At 40.8% G+C, this 12,375-nt stretch overlaps 1 protein-coding gene across 3 annotated transcripts; it reads left to right on the top strand.

The window, feature by feature from the left end:
- Positions 1-6,963: 6,963 nt before the first annotated feature.
- Positions 6,964-12,375, top strand: LOC102707872 (phosphatidylinositol:ceramide inositolphosphotransferase-like). 3 transcript variants are annotated; one of them, XM_015837901.2, is made up of 12 exons: positions 6,964-7,438; positions 7,556-7,645; positions 9,235-9,321; positions 9,399-9,467; positions 9,794-9,874; positions 9,955-10,026; positions 10,142-10,202; positions 10,279-10,381; positions 10,505-10,600; positions 10,687-10,716; positions 10,807-10,952; positions 11,920-12,375. In XM_015837901.2, the coding sequence occupies exons 1-11, from the start codon at positions 7,406-7,408 to the stop codon at positions 10,913-10,915; spliced, it is 831 nt and encodes a 276-aa protein (XP_015693387.1). In that variant the 5' UTR covers positions 6,964-7,405; the 3' UTR covers positions 10,916-10,952; positions 11,920-12,375. The 3 variants fall into 3 exon arrangements, with proteins under 3 accessions (XP_015693387.1, XP_006654493.1, XP_015693386.1); XM_006654430.3 differs by having other exon boundaries at positions 10,670-10,716; XM_015837900.2 differs by having other exon boundaries at positions 7,549-7,645; positions 10,670-10,716.

Below are 12,375 nucleotides of genomic sequence, written 5' to 3'. Positions count from 1 at the left end.
AGTCTCCTCCTCGTCAGGACTAAACCGAGGATCAAGAGGGGACCGAGATACACCGCCACTGTCAGCAGAGGAACAGCTAGGATCTAGTAAGACAACCAGTTAATTAACTCTGGCGCCTTTCCCTTTGAGGACCCTGCAGGGGTCCACGCTATTGTCTTTGGTGACCAAAAAATCTACGGGAGCGCATAGGAACAGCAATGGGTCTCTCTCCTTGTATGGCTTTCGGTTATTGGATCTTTTTGATTAGATTATTGACTGTGTTTAAATCTAATTATGATTTTTTTATTTTCGCTGGTGCATTTTTCAAGCCGCTAAATGAGTACCTATTTCAAGCTCCTAAATGACATATTTCGTACAAAAGATATATATATATATATATATATATATATATATATATATATATAAAGTTCACCGTCTAGCATCTTAAAACAAGATTTTAATTTTAATTAGAGTAGTTAATTTAGTCATTTATACCATAAATAACTAAAAAACTAAATGATAATTCAATCCAAATATCTAGCTATCTCAAACACCCCCATTAATATAAGAAAAACACCCCCATTAATATAAGCAGAATTACATTGCTCTCTGATACCAATTTTTTGCCTAGTTGCAAGAAGTATCATAAAATGAAAATGATTACTGAGTCACCAGTGGATTTGAATTCAAGTGTGGTTGAGAACTAATAAATTGGTTATGCATTGCCTGCCTTCTGATTAGCGTTGATCTAAGTAAACATGTAGCTTGTTGATAGCTAAACCAACTATAAATTTAAAGTTGAAAAATTAAATTTTTGCTATAAGCAGACGCAGAAGTGAAAAAAGATGGGGGTGCAGATGTTTCAAAAGGTCATAATTTGCTCGACCGGGCTTCTTCGTTGGTTCAGTTTAGCGAACCCGGGTTGACGGTGTTGAAGATGGTAGCCGACGGTCATTGACACTAGCACAGACTAGCTTATTAGGGTAAGTTTGTTAATATAACCGCGCGACCACAAAACACTAGGGACTATACATGTGAACCCGATTGTCCATGTTCTATATTGTTTTGTACACCCAGTACAGATTTTGTTAATTGTTAAGGACACAATATGAGGTCTAGAGGGTGATTTCTTTAGCTAGGACAGTGGTCACTAGTGCATAACGAGGTACTCTGCTCTACTCTACTAGCGCTATGGTATACTGTGCAGGAAGGGTTTGTTTTAAGCTTTTTCTCAAGGATGGGGTTTGACCGTGACACAACTGACAGGCTAGCTGGTCCAGCGGCACTCACTATTGTCCTGTCCAGACTCCAGAGCCCTACTGCTGATGGGGTGTACTCCTGAGAGGCTCACCTTTCCAGCCAGTGTGATCTAGACCACTTGGCTATGCCTTCCCGAACATGGGGTTTCTCCGTGTGCTTAACTTTTTTGTTTCGATAAACTATATTGCGGAACATGGCGAGCCGCACCAACATTTATAAGGCACGCTACGCCGCCAGCGCGAGCCAAGCTGCCGTCGAACGGACGCTGCAACTAGTAACAAGTTGGGCCAGCTCTAATCATCAACGATGCATGGACCATGGCATGGATATGGGCTCCATATCCAGCAATCTGCTCCTAGACAATCACGGAGCCTGGCACCCTCCCCTATTTAAAGATGACTTTCGACACACACCGGGTTGGATTGATCATTGCTGCAGAAAACACACCACGTATCGCCAACACGCAACTGATTAATGGCCTCCTCGCGCCACCGCCACCCCCCGGCCATGCCGCCCGGCGGGGCCAACTGTGGCGGCGCTGGAGTACAAGCCACCGGAGGTCGCTGTCGTACGCCCGCCGCCGACGGCATGTCGCGGCTTTTTAATAAGAAACTCTCCGCGCGCGCGCACGGACGGGCCACGCGCCCCGCATGTCTCGCTTCGGGCGCGCGCGCGGACGCGGAGGGGGGGAGATGGACGGCCACTGGCCCCGCCGCGGCCGGATCGCGTCTGCTTCACGCCTCGGCTATCTCGATTCCTCGCCGAAGTTTTGTGATCGAGTAGAGTGCGTAGGGCATGCAGCGTGGATTGGCTTCTTAATTTGCTGGAACTAGCGTCGTGCGCACTTAACGATCGATAAAAAGCGACGTCGCTTTCGCGACGAAAATGCATTTTCGGGTCGGAGGGAGGAGCAGCTTGACGTTGAAGTCCCGGCGCGATGCACGTACGTGAGTTTTTTTTTTTTTAATCTCATGGAGTTTTTAGGTTTTTAAAAGGGAGGAGACAGTAATGAGAGGAGTTCGTGGTTATTTGAAGCCCTGATAAGGCTGGAGGCCCAGGCCCGATTGGAGCAGGCCATGTTGATCTACCTCAGCCTGCGGTCTTAGCAGTGCTAGTTTTTTTTTTCTCGTATTTTCTTTCTTAGGATCTCTCGCTTGTTTCTCCTCCATGTAGGAGTGCGATGTTTGTTCTTGTCTCTACGTTGATGGTGGACATCGTGCGAGCGAAAAAACCCCAAACGACGATCGTTTGGTGTGATGGGTTCATGCTGTGCGGGTCCACTGCACATCAGCACAGTACAGAGCAGGATGCACGCCTCCCTGTCAGGGGACGCATTCCCCGCCGGGCACGGCACGGCACAGCATACTGTGTGCACGGCTGTCGTTTTGTTCTGACGTATGAGGCTATGGAAGTATGAATGTTGTTGGTAGGGAATAGCCGGGCCTGTCTTGAGGCCCATCGAAGGAGCGAAGGAGGGCCCCGTTTTTGTTGAGAACAGGATTGCTAGTACTGTCTGAAGGCCCAACTGGCCTGAAGACAAAGTACTCCTAACAAAAACGAAGGCTTTGTAAACACAGATTTATCTTCACTTTTTTTCCTTGGAATGCATGACCGTTGTTTTGTAAACACAGATTTATCCTTACCTCTTTTTTCTTGGAATGTATGACCTGGCAGGCTGGCAAGATTTTTTTTCCAGGTCTCCCTCTCGGTTTTTTCTTCCAAGGAAACGGGTGCTTATACAAATATTGGTTTTCAGCATTTGTAGTTTTGTACGGATATTTTCAGGGCCAAATATTAGTTATGCTGCCATGGATGGAGAGGACGGCGTCAACTCCATTTCTAATATTTCAAAAAAAAAAACTCCATTTTCTAAAGCAATCTACCCGAGCATTAAGCATTCAACGTAGAGTCGAACCTAGGATCTAAGGTCAGACTCGATATTCAATTTCACTGCACAGTTTTCAAAATAGCTAACTCGATAAAACGATGCATGAAATAGATACTCACAGTACAATGTTTCATTGTACCATTTCCAAAGCTAAATAAAATATTTAGGTACTGCCGAAAGTTTGATTGCATGCAGAAAGTTTTGATTACATGAAACATCTCAAGCCTCTCGATACAAGTTTCACTGCGTTACTGAGGACTTGTAATGGTGTCCACAGGTTTCATGGCCATAAAACTAATTCCCTCTCTCTTCTTGTAGTTTCATGCAGATATTTTCTTTTATGCTGACGTGTCACCTAATTAATATGTATGACATCTTCATAAAACCGTCAATGAGACTGGCCTAAGGGGTGCTAACAGAGCTACCTAACCACTCAACTAGAGGCTACCTAACAAAGTTATAATTTACTAAACTATAAAAAAACAATAATTATATTTTAATCATTAATAAGTTATTTCGTTTATGCTTGTAAAATGCAAAAAGATGACCTTCCCTTCTTTCTATTTTTCTCTTCCATTTATCTAATAATATTTCATTGTCATCATAGCATGAAAAACAGTTCTGTTATACCCTTTCCCATGCTTTAATTTATTAGAAAAAAGCGTAAACGATGAATGAATGATCGAGAATACCGGTTCTTGTATCGATGTTTACCTCTTCTCTATCAATAAAATGAACTGTCTTTGTTTCAAGCAGTGTGGCGTGCTGGCTGGGCATTCGGCACTCTCATGTAGTTGTGTGTCTTGTGAGCTCACCCTTTGCCAATGCTAAAAAAAATAATACTAAGAACTACTCCTACTACACAATGCAAATAATACAAGTGGACACGGTATCCTCTGAATGGTCAAAGCTCAAAAACCTGTTGACTTCAATCAAGAGAACATACCGGTGTTCTTGCGCAGACACGCCCAACAAAACTCATGATTGCAGTGTCGCCCTTGTTGACGAACCAAGATGTAACCATGCATTTTTCAGTCACACATGGCAACATGCGAGATAGATTGAAGAGGTCCGGGGGTTGTTGGCACGAATCAGAGCTGACTTTTTGCCCCCGGCATCACCGTAGTTCAACGTCACATGGTTAACTCTGGCATTTAGAATTGACCGAGCTAGCTAACTCTGTCCTAACTGTCACAGGTCACAGCTGATTTTCCACTGGGTGCAAACATCATGCCAGAGAACAACCTAACATGTCACTTGTTCTTGCGAGAGATCCAGGATTCCTAGTGGTCGTTATACCCCTTTTGCATCTGCATGTTGCACAACTAGCAGATCATGTACTCAAATGATCCATGCTTAAAGTCAACAAATGCATGTATGTACTGCAAGCAACACCATCATTTCCGTGCAGACTACTATAGTAATTAAGCTCCGAGTTCCATAACAAAAATGACTACTATAGTACCAAATTACCAATAATCTCATGACTTTGGACCATTTTTTTCTAGGTGAAATAATAAAAGATTATCTTATTCCTTAATCTATATTAAATGGTATAAATGATAAAATTCAATACTATAAAGTTAAAAATATACTTTTAAAAAGTGAGATGATGAACTTCTTGGTACATTTTTTCTGCAAAAAAAACTATATCTTTAGATGTTAGAAAAACACACACATAAAAACCGAGCAATAATCCAATAAAAAATACTTCCTCCGTCCTTAAATGTTTAACGTCGTTGACTTTTTATACACGTTCGACTATTCGTCTTATTAAAAAATACATAATTATTAATTATTTTTATACATTTCATTTATTGTTAAATATACTTTTATGTATTTAAAAAAATAAATAAGACGAATACTCAAACATGTATAAAATAATCAACGACATCAAATATTTAAGGACGTGTGAGTAATAAGTTATATTCGATGCAGTATTAATGCAAGCTACAAGTAGAAGTATCGCTGCCCAGTCTGCTGCAGCTGCCGCTAGATACAGTATCAATGACAACTACGGTATCACTGCATGTGGTAGATACGATATTGAATACTCGAGCAGTTATTTTTTTAGAAAAAGAAAAAGAATACGCGAGCACGAATTATCTGTCTCGTCGTGGGACGGTAGCACTGACTTGTCACGTAGCATGATCCGCCCACTCCGTCGCTTGGGTCGGTATCCGCAACAAGGACAGGGCGTTCGATCTGGACCTCTATCTACAACGCCGTGGCCGTGGGGCCTCGTGCAACTGCCGATTCCACTGGACCAGGAGACTTGCATCTTGAATCCTCCGAACTGTGAAAGGTATCGACGAAAAATAATTCTGTTTATCGTAGTTCCATTTACGGTGTTGCTAGAAAATACGATGTACGGCAGGATGGAACGCCGTGGTCAGGAAATTCAAGGGCATGTTTGACAGCTCGCCAATTTATAATAAGCCCTGTTTAAATTTTATTACCGTCCCTAGATTAGGTTAGGTTTATATGAATATCGATAAATTTGGACACATATATAATATATTCATCGATAATTCAGATATAGACAAAATATCTACTAATATAGAACCGATGGGGTACAATTTAATATTAGAATTAATGATTTCTCTTGTGTATGGAATTAGATTTAGTTGGATCTCCTAGGAATAAATTAGATTTTGCAAAACACATGATAAACATGGATCGATCAATGTTAATGTAGATTTGATGCCCAGTATTTTAGCTTCTAATAAATTTATGTAATGACCATTGTCATTTATTTAACTAGCCACGCAAATGCGCGAGCCACCTAACTAGTTTATTTAATCCTACCACAAATATTTAAAAATGAATTCTGTTTTTTTTTAGAACTCATAGCTTCTAGTCTCTCCGTCTCAAATATAATCATTTTATGATTCAAATTTTGACCATAATATAAATATTTCTACATTGATTCTCATAATTTCAATCATTTAAATTATTTTAGAGCCAATCAGATGCTTATAAAGAGATCAATTAAAAATTCAAAAATTAACAACTAACATGACTAAAATGAAATGTCTTGACATCTTTTTATTGTATACTAAACAATTTAGAAATGTTTATATTTTGTAATGAAGTTAGTATGCCCATAATCAGAATTGTATTTGCATTCAATTATATATTCATTTACATTTTGTGTGCACTTATATCGATGGATCACCACCTTTTTAATTTAAACATCAAGTTATGCATCTTTCTTTTTATCTGAATGCAGTATTAAATTATGAGCCTACAAAGAAACACATTACTTTTCTAGCTAGTTTATAATAATATAGTAATTATATGCTAGACTAATACATATATTTCAATTGTTTTTATTTCCCAGTCTTACTTTTTGGAATACTTAAAAAAGACGTATAAAAACCAAAAATCTAAAACTATTTTCTTTACTTCCATCATCAGTCTTGGATCAAACAATGGTGTTTAAGTTAGGGCTAGTTTCGTTCAAAAATTTTTTGCCCCAAAACATTAAATTGAATCTTTGGACATCTAAATGAAGCATTAAACATATCTGAAAAAACTAATTATATAGTTAGGAGAGAAATCGTGACACGAATCATTTGAGCCTAATTAGTGCATAATTAGACTAAAAAGATTCGTCTCGCGGTTTTAAAGCAAACTATGTAATTTTTTTATTCATGTCCAAAAACACTTTCTGATATTCGATCAAACATGACCCAGCAATTTTATTTTGTAAACTAAACACGCCATTAGTCGAGGAGAGGTGTTATTTTTTTTTTTCGCCAAAGAAAGGTTCAGTTAGCTTAAAACCCCGCACGACCTTCGCACCCCAACCTCTCCTCGAGCTTTCTCTTTCATAAAACCCCTCGACTCTCCAACATTTTCACTAATCCACCCCTCTCCTCTTCCATTTTCTCGATCTCTCCACAACTCACCCCCAAGTCAAGTCTGTCTCGGTGCTCACGCCGTCGGCCGCCGCCCTTGCCCGCGTCGCTTCCTCCCACGCGTGGCCGCCGCGGCGTGGAAAACCCCAGGCGGAGGAGCGAGCGAGCTGCCCGCTGTCCTCTTTACCCATCCACATCGGCGGCGGAGAGGAGCCAAATTGGGTGGCCCGTCCGCCGCTCGCTCTGGCTGTCGGCGTCCTGTAATCCGGTTTGGGGGGGCCGAGCGGGCGGCGATCCCGCGCGGGGATGCGGCGGGCCGAGGCGTGATGTGCGGATCGGAGCATGGACGTGATCGCGTCGCCCAGTAGGAGCTGCAGCGGCCGGGGCGGGAGCAGGGGTCGCACGGGGTGCGGCCATGACGATTTACATAGCGCGGGAGGCTTCCAAGGTCTCTTCCTTTTCGGTTCGATTCGATTCTGGGGGATGGTTTCTTGTGTTGCTTCGGTGTGGTTTTCGTCGATCGCGTCGTGTGAATTTGCAAAAAAGAAAAATTGTTAGCGTGTAGGTATGGAGGAAGGTGACCACGGAGACGATGGTGGAGCTGGCGCTTCTGCGCGACAAGTGGGGACTGCTCCTCGCCGGAGTTGTGTTTCAGGTGAGCTCGTCAGTTTGCTGCCCTAGTTTCCGGTGGGGCGCGTGGAATTACTGATTTCGCGCGTGCTGTGGTTATTGCTAGTGGTGTGCGTTAACAGGTTTTTAATGCCGTGTTAATGCGAGGTGGCCAAATTTGCCCCCTCTTGTAACTCGATTTGCATTTTTTATTGTTGTTAATGTTGCCGTTTTTAGGGTTTCGTGTAGCCGTGTTAAAATAGGGCCTTAGGTTGTTTGATGGAACCAATATGCTACTAGGCGAGATCTTAAATAGGTAAATTTGCAGCTAGTCATGCGTTCTATGTTGTATATTGGACCACATTCTGTACTCTGTCTGGGTTGACCAGGAGTTCAGGAAAGAACAAGAGAGGGCTGCCCTCTGAAGAAAAGATACCCTGGGAACACATTGCCTTTTTGGTTTTGAAATACCAATAGAATGATATAACATGCCACACACCTCTGAGGAATAGTCGTGCTGTATGCATGACATGAATAATTTGCTGGAATAATTCACTGGCGAGTAGTACAAGATAAATTAGCGGGCAAACACTTTGTTCAAATGCTTGTTGACCTGGAGCTACACTCTTATGTGGTACATGCTGCATAATAGAGGTGAATTGTCGCTTTCTGTGTCGATGATCGATACCTTTTTATTCATGAATACTTTTGCCTATGTCGTCTTCTCTTCCCGGGACATGCTGGAGCATGTCATTTATCTTGTTTTTCAAAATTAATATGGATTATGTTTCTTTGAATAGTTTACCGCATTAATTATCATGTCATGCATGGGAAAATAATTAAGATTATTATTGCTCTACATATTGTGAATGTTTCCTCCCTATTTTTCCCGTGATTGCTATCTCCAAACTCTCCTTTTAGTGTCATAAAATTTGGCTGGTCTATTGACAAACTGCATAGGTACGCATGCTTTGAGCATGCTCTTACTGTAAGACATTTGTGCAATGATCCAAATGGCCTGTCTCTCTGTTTCAACTGAGTTCACCTTCCAAAATAGTTCCTTGTCCAGCCATTCAATCCAACTTTATCTACCAAAATAAAAACAATATGGCACCATTCTTGGTCCAGCCAGTTTATCTACCAAAATACAAGTTTGTGTCTTAATGCTATTCAATCCAACTGTTTTGGGTTGTTTAGCAGCCTCTCTGACGGTAGCTGGTGTCTTCTGATCCATCAACTCACTAATCCAATATCTTATACCAACATTTACTTTTAGACTAGTGTTTTTATGAGACTGCCATTCTGAGATAGATGTGTTCTCAAGTCTTGTGATTCATGTCTTGCACATTCACATTATCATGGTTGACAGTCTCAGTCAACAAGTTGATGTATTGTTAGAATATCACAATTCCTAATTTTTATCTGTACATCACTACTTAAATACAGGAAAAACTAGTTCTGACAGGTCAATTTGTTTGTCGTTTATTCACATCTTTCATTTTTTACTGCGATGGAAATTTCCTGTGTTCAGTCCTCCTTTCTGCATGTAGCTATATAGGGTTACTTATTCTTCTGTGTTTGTCAGTTGATTAATGGATTACTTTGGAGATTCATAAATATTTTCCCTATAATTAGTATGTTCACGGGCTGGCTGCTCGAGGAGTGCATTACTTGCATCGACCTGGTCCACTTCTGCAGGACCTTGGATTTATGGCCCTTCCAGTAAGTAATTTCCTTATCCTTTTAGCTATCGGTTAATTTGCTACCAATATATAACAGCCAATTGTTACTTATTTTAGGAGCTTGGGCAAGACAAAGGTTATCTGAGTGAGAGCATATTTTCTTCCATCTTCATCTCCTTTGTTTTGGTATGTATTCTATGACATACATGTCATGACTACTGTTACTCATGTTATATGCAGCATTTTCATTTGTCTGTTTAATTAATACTGATAATTTCGTATAACCAAGAAAAAACAGACCATTCAGACCTAGATACCTACAAAGCAGTAATAAATAAATAATAGGTCTGATCAATTATCATTTTCTCTTTTGAGAGGACATGGTGGTCAATATGCTTCTTGGCCATGGCATATTAAAGTTTATATATAGTTATTCCTTTCACGCATTTATGCAATTCCATTTTTGTGCTGCTACTTATCAAGCTGAGTCGTACAAGTATCTTTATGTGCAGTGGACTTTTCATCCTTTTATTTATCATAGCAAACGATTCTACACTGTCCTAATCTGGCGCCGGGTCCTAGCTTTTCTAGTTGTGAGTGCATTCTTCCTATTTCTCCACTGATATGGTCTTACGCATGCCACTGGAAAGTAACTGAATATTTGCTTGTCCAGGCTTCTCAGGTATTAAGGATTATTACATTCTACTCCACCCAGCTTCCGGGTCCAAACTACCATTGTCGTGAGGTGCCTTTAGTTTCAGTTTTAGCAAAAAAATTCTGCATGCACTCTTGTACTGCATTTGGACTTGTAAACCTGTCAATCACCATTTCTGATCTCATCGATGGCCTTACTTTTGTAGGGCTCAAAGTTGGCTACTCTTCCACCACCCAACAATGTATTCGAAGTGCTCCTGATTAACTGTAAGTCTCTTTTGTTGGTTTGATAAAGTGCAAGGAATTTAGCCTGATTGTACAGAATTTTGTGTTTTCTTTGCAGTTCCTCGTGGAATACTTTTTGGCTGTGGTGATCTGATATTTTCATCTCACATGATTTTTACTCTTGTTTTTGTTCGAACATACCACAAATATGGCTCAAAAAGGTATGACCTTACTAATGTTTTCTGGTTTGAACGCTGTCAAGTTATGAGACCCTGATCATTAACTGTATCCAAGGGTATTCCTCAAGACCTGAACTAAATTTCAACTGGCGGACCTTTTTTCAGGTTTATTAAGCTCCTTGCTTGGTTCATGGCTATAATACAGAGTCTTCTTATAATTGCTTCTCGCAAACACTACTCCGTGGATGTTGTTGTTGCTTGGTATGTTAAACTCTTTTTGACTTGTTTATTTGGCCACCTCCTCTGTTATAATATACCTTTACCATGCAGGTATACCGTTAATTTAGTTGTATTCTTCGTCGACAGCAAACTCGCAGGTACAGTTTTCATTTGTTACTTGTACTTTACCTTTCTCTGAAGATTTCTGTGGTATCACCTTGTAACAAGCTTTGCTTATATCTCTGCAGAAATGCCGGACCGTACAAATGGAGTACCTTTGCTTCCATTGAGTACCAGAGAAAAGGATGGCAGGTTGAAGGAGGAGAAAGACAGCAGACTGAAGGAAGAGTTCCATAAGCTGTTAAACGGGAACCATGGCGATCCTACTGATCGGGTATTGAAGTGCTTATACCTTAACACCCCCGTTTTTTCGCTTATGATTATAAGCCAAAATTGGAATTTAACCTTACATTTAGAGTTAATTTCAGGATTTTTCACTAAATTTTATTTTTCAATCTTATCTTTTAGATTGCAAAGAATACATATTATAAAACTTTTATTTATAAATTATTTTTTTATTGCAAATATGCTCTTAAAAAAGACAAACAATCACCCCCTAATACTCCCAAAACTTGTCCATATTCACTACACCCTTAACCCCCTAATACTCCCAAAACTTGCCCATATTCACTACTCCCTTAGTCCTTAGAGCAACTCAAACAGATTGCCATGTCTCCTCTCTATCCTTGATTTTTTTTTTGGCAATTTGAGAAAAAGTCAATTTCCAATGGTTTGACATCTCTCCTCCCTCGTCTTTGCCAAGTTCGCACAATCCACTCCCATATAGCAAGTCCCAAACTTGCTCTTAAAAAATGAATCTAGATGTGATACTAAATATGTCATATCAGATTGTTTTTTATGGGACGGGCGATTATGATGCGCTTAATCTTAAGATTGATTACAACTAACCTCGTGGCTCGTACGAGGACCTAGGCCGTGTTCGGCCACACGAGTGAGATATCTAACTCTTCTCTTTTTTCACGCGTACGCTTTCCGAATTGTTAATCAGTGTATTTTTTATGAAAATTTTTTATAGAAAAGTTGTTTTAAAAATCATATTAATCTATTTTATATTTTTTAATAATTAATAATTAATTAATCATGTACTAATCTATTACTATTTCTTCCGTGCCAGATAACTAACCCACCTCTCTCTCTCCGTAAACGCAGCCCTAGATTAGTTACTTTAAACAAAACCTCCATCTAGATGGAGTACTGTTACTAGACACTGGAACAAACTGTCCTTGCTGCACCTGTCACTTTGCACTTTTTTTCTGACGCGTCTGTTTCTATCATTTCAGCGACAGCGCGCGCAGATGAACGGCAGGCACGACGAAGACATCAATCACACCCACAGCACGCTCTCCGACGCCGCTGCCAATGGTGGTGGTACATGAGCGGCATCTGCTTTTCACCGGGAGTTTGTCTTTCGCGTCGCTCCCGAGGAGAATCCTCTGGGTGATCGAAAACAGCCGCCCGGTCCGGTCCATCTGCATAGTGCATCCTCTGTCGATTCTACTACTCTTCCACCGTAGGCATGATCGCAGATGAAACGAAACGAAATGAATGGACGATTTGGTGCTCTAAATCAAAAGCCTCCGTAGACAATCAGAATCTCGGTGCCGTTCGTCGGAGTCGCGGTTTCTCCCTGTTCTAACCCCCCCCCCCCTCCTCCATTGCGACGCTCATCAAATTAGATCGCGATGTACATACTGGCCAGCTTAAAATCATATGAGCTGTTTGATGCTTTGCCGTTC

This window comes from Oryza brachyantha, chromosome 5, assembly GCF_000231095.2.
Source record: "Oryza brachyantha chromosome 5, ObraRS2, whole genome shotgun sequence".
NCBI classification, from domain to species: Eukaryota; Viridiplantae; Streptophyta; class Magnoliopsida; order Poales; family Poaceae; genus Oryza; species Oryza brachyantha.
The sequence above is the reverse complement of the archived record's forward strand: the minus strand, read 5'-3'. Positions and strand labels throughout refer to the sequence as shown.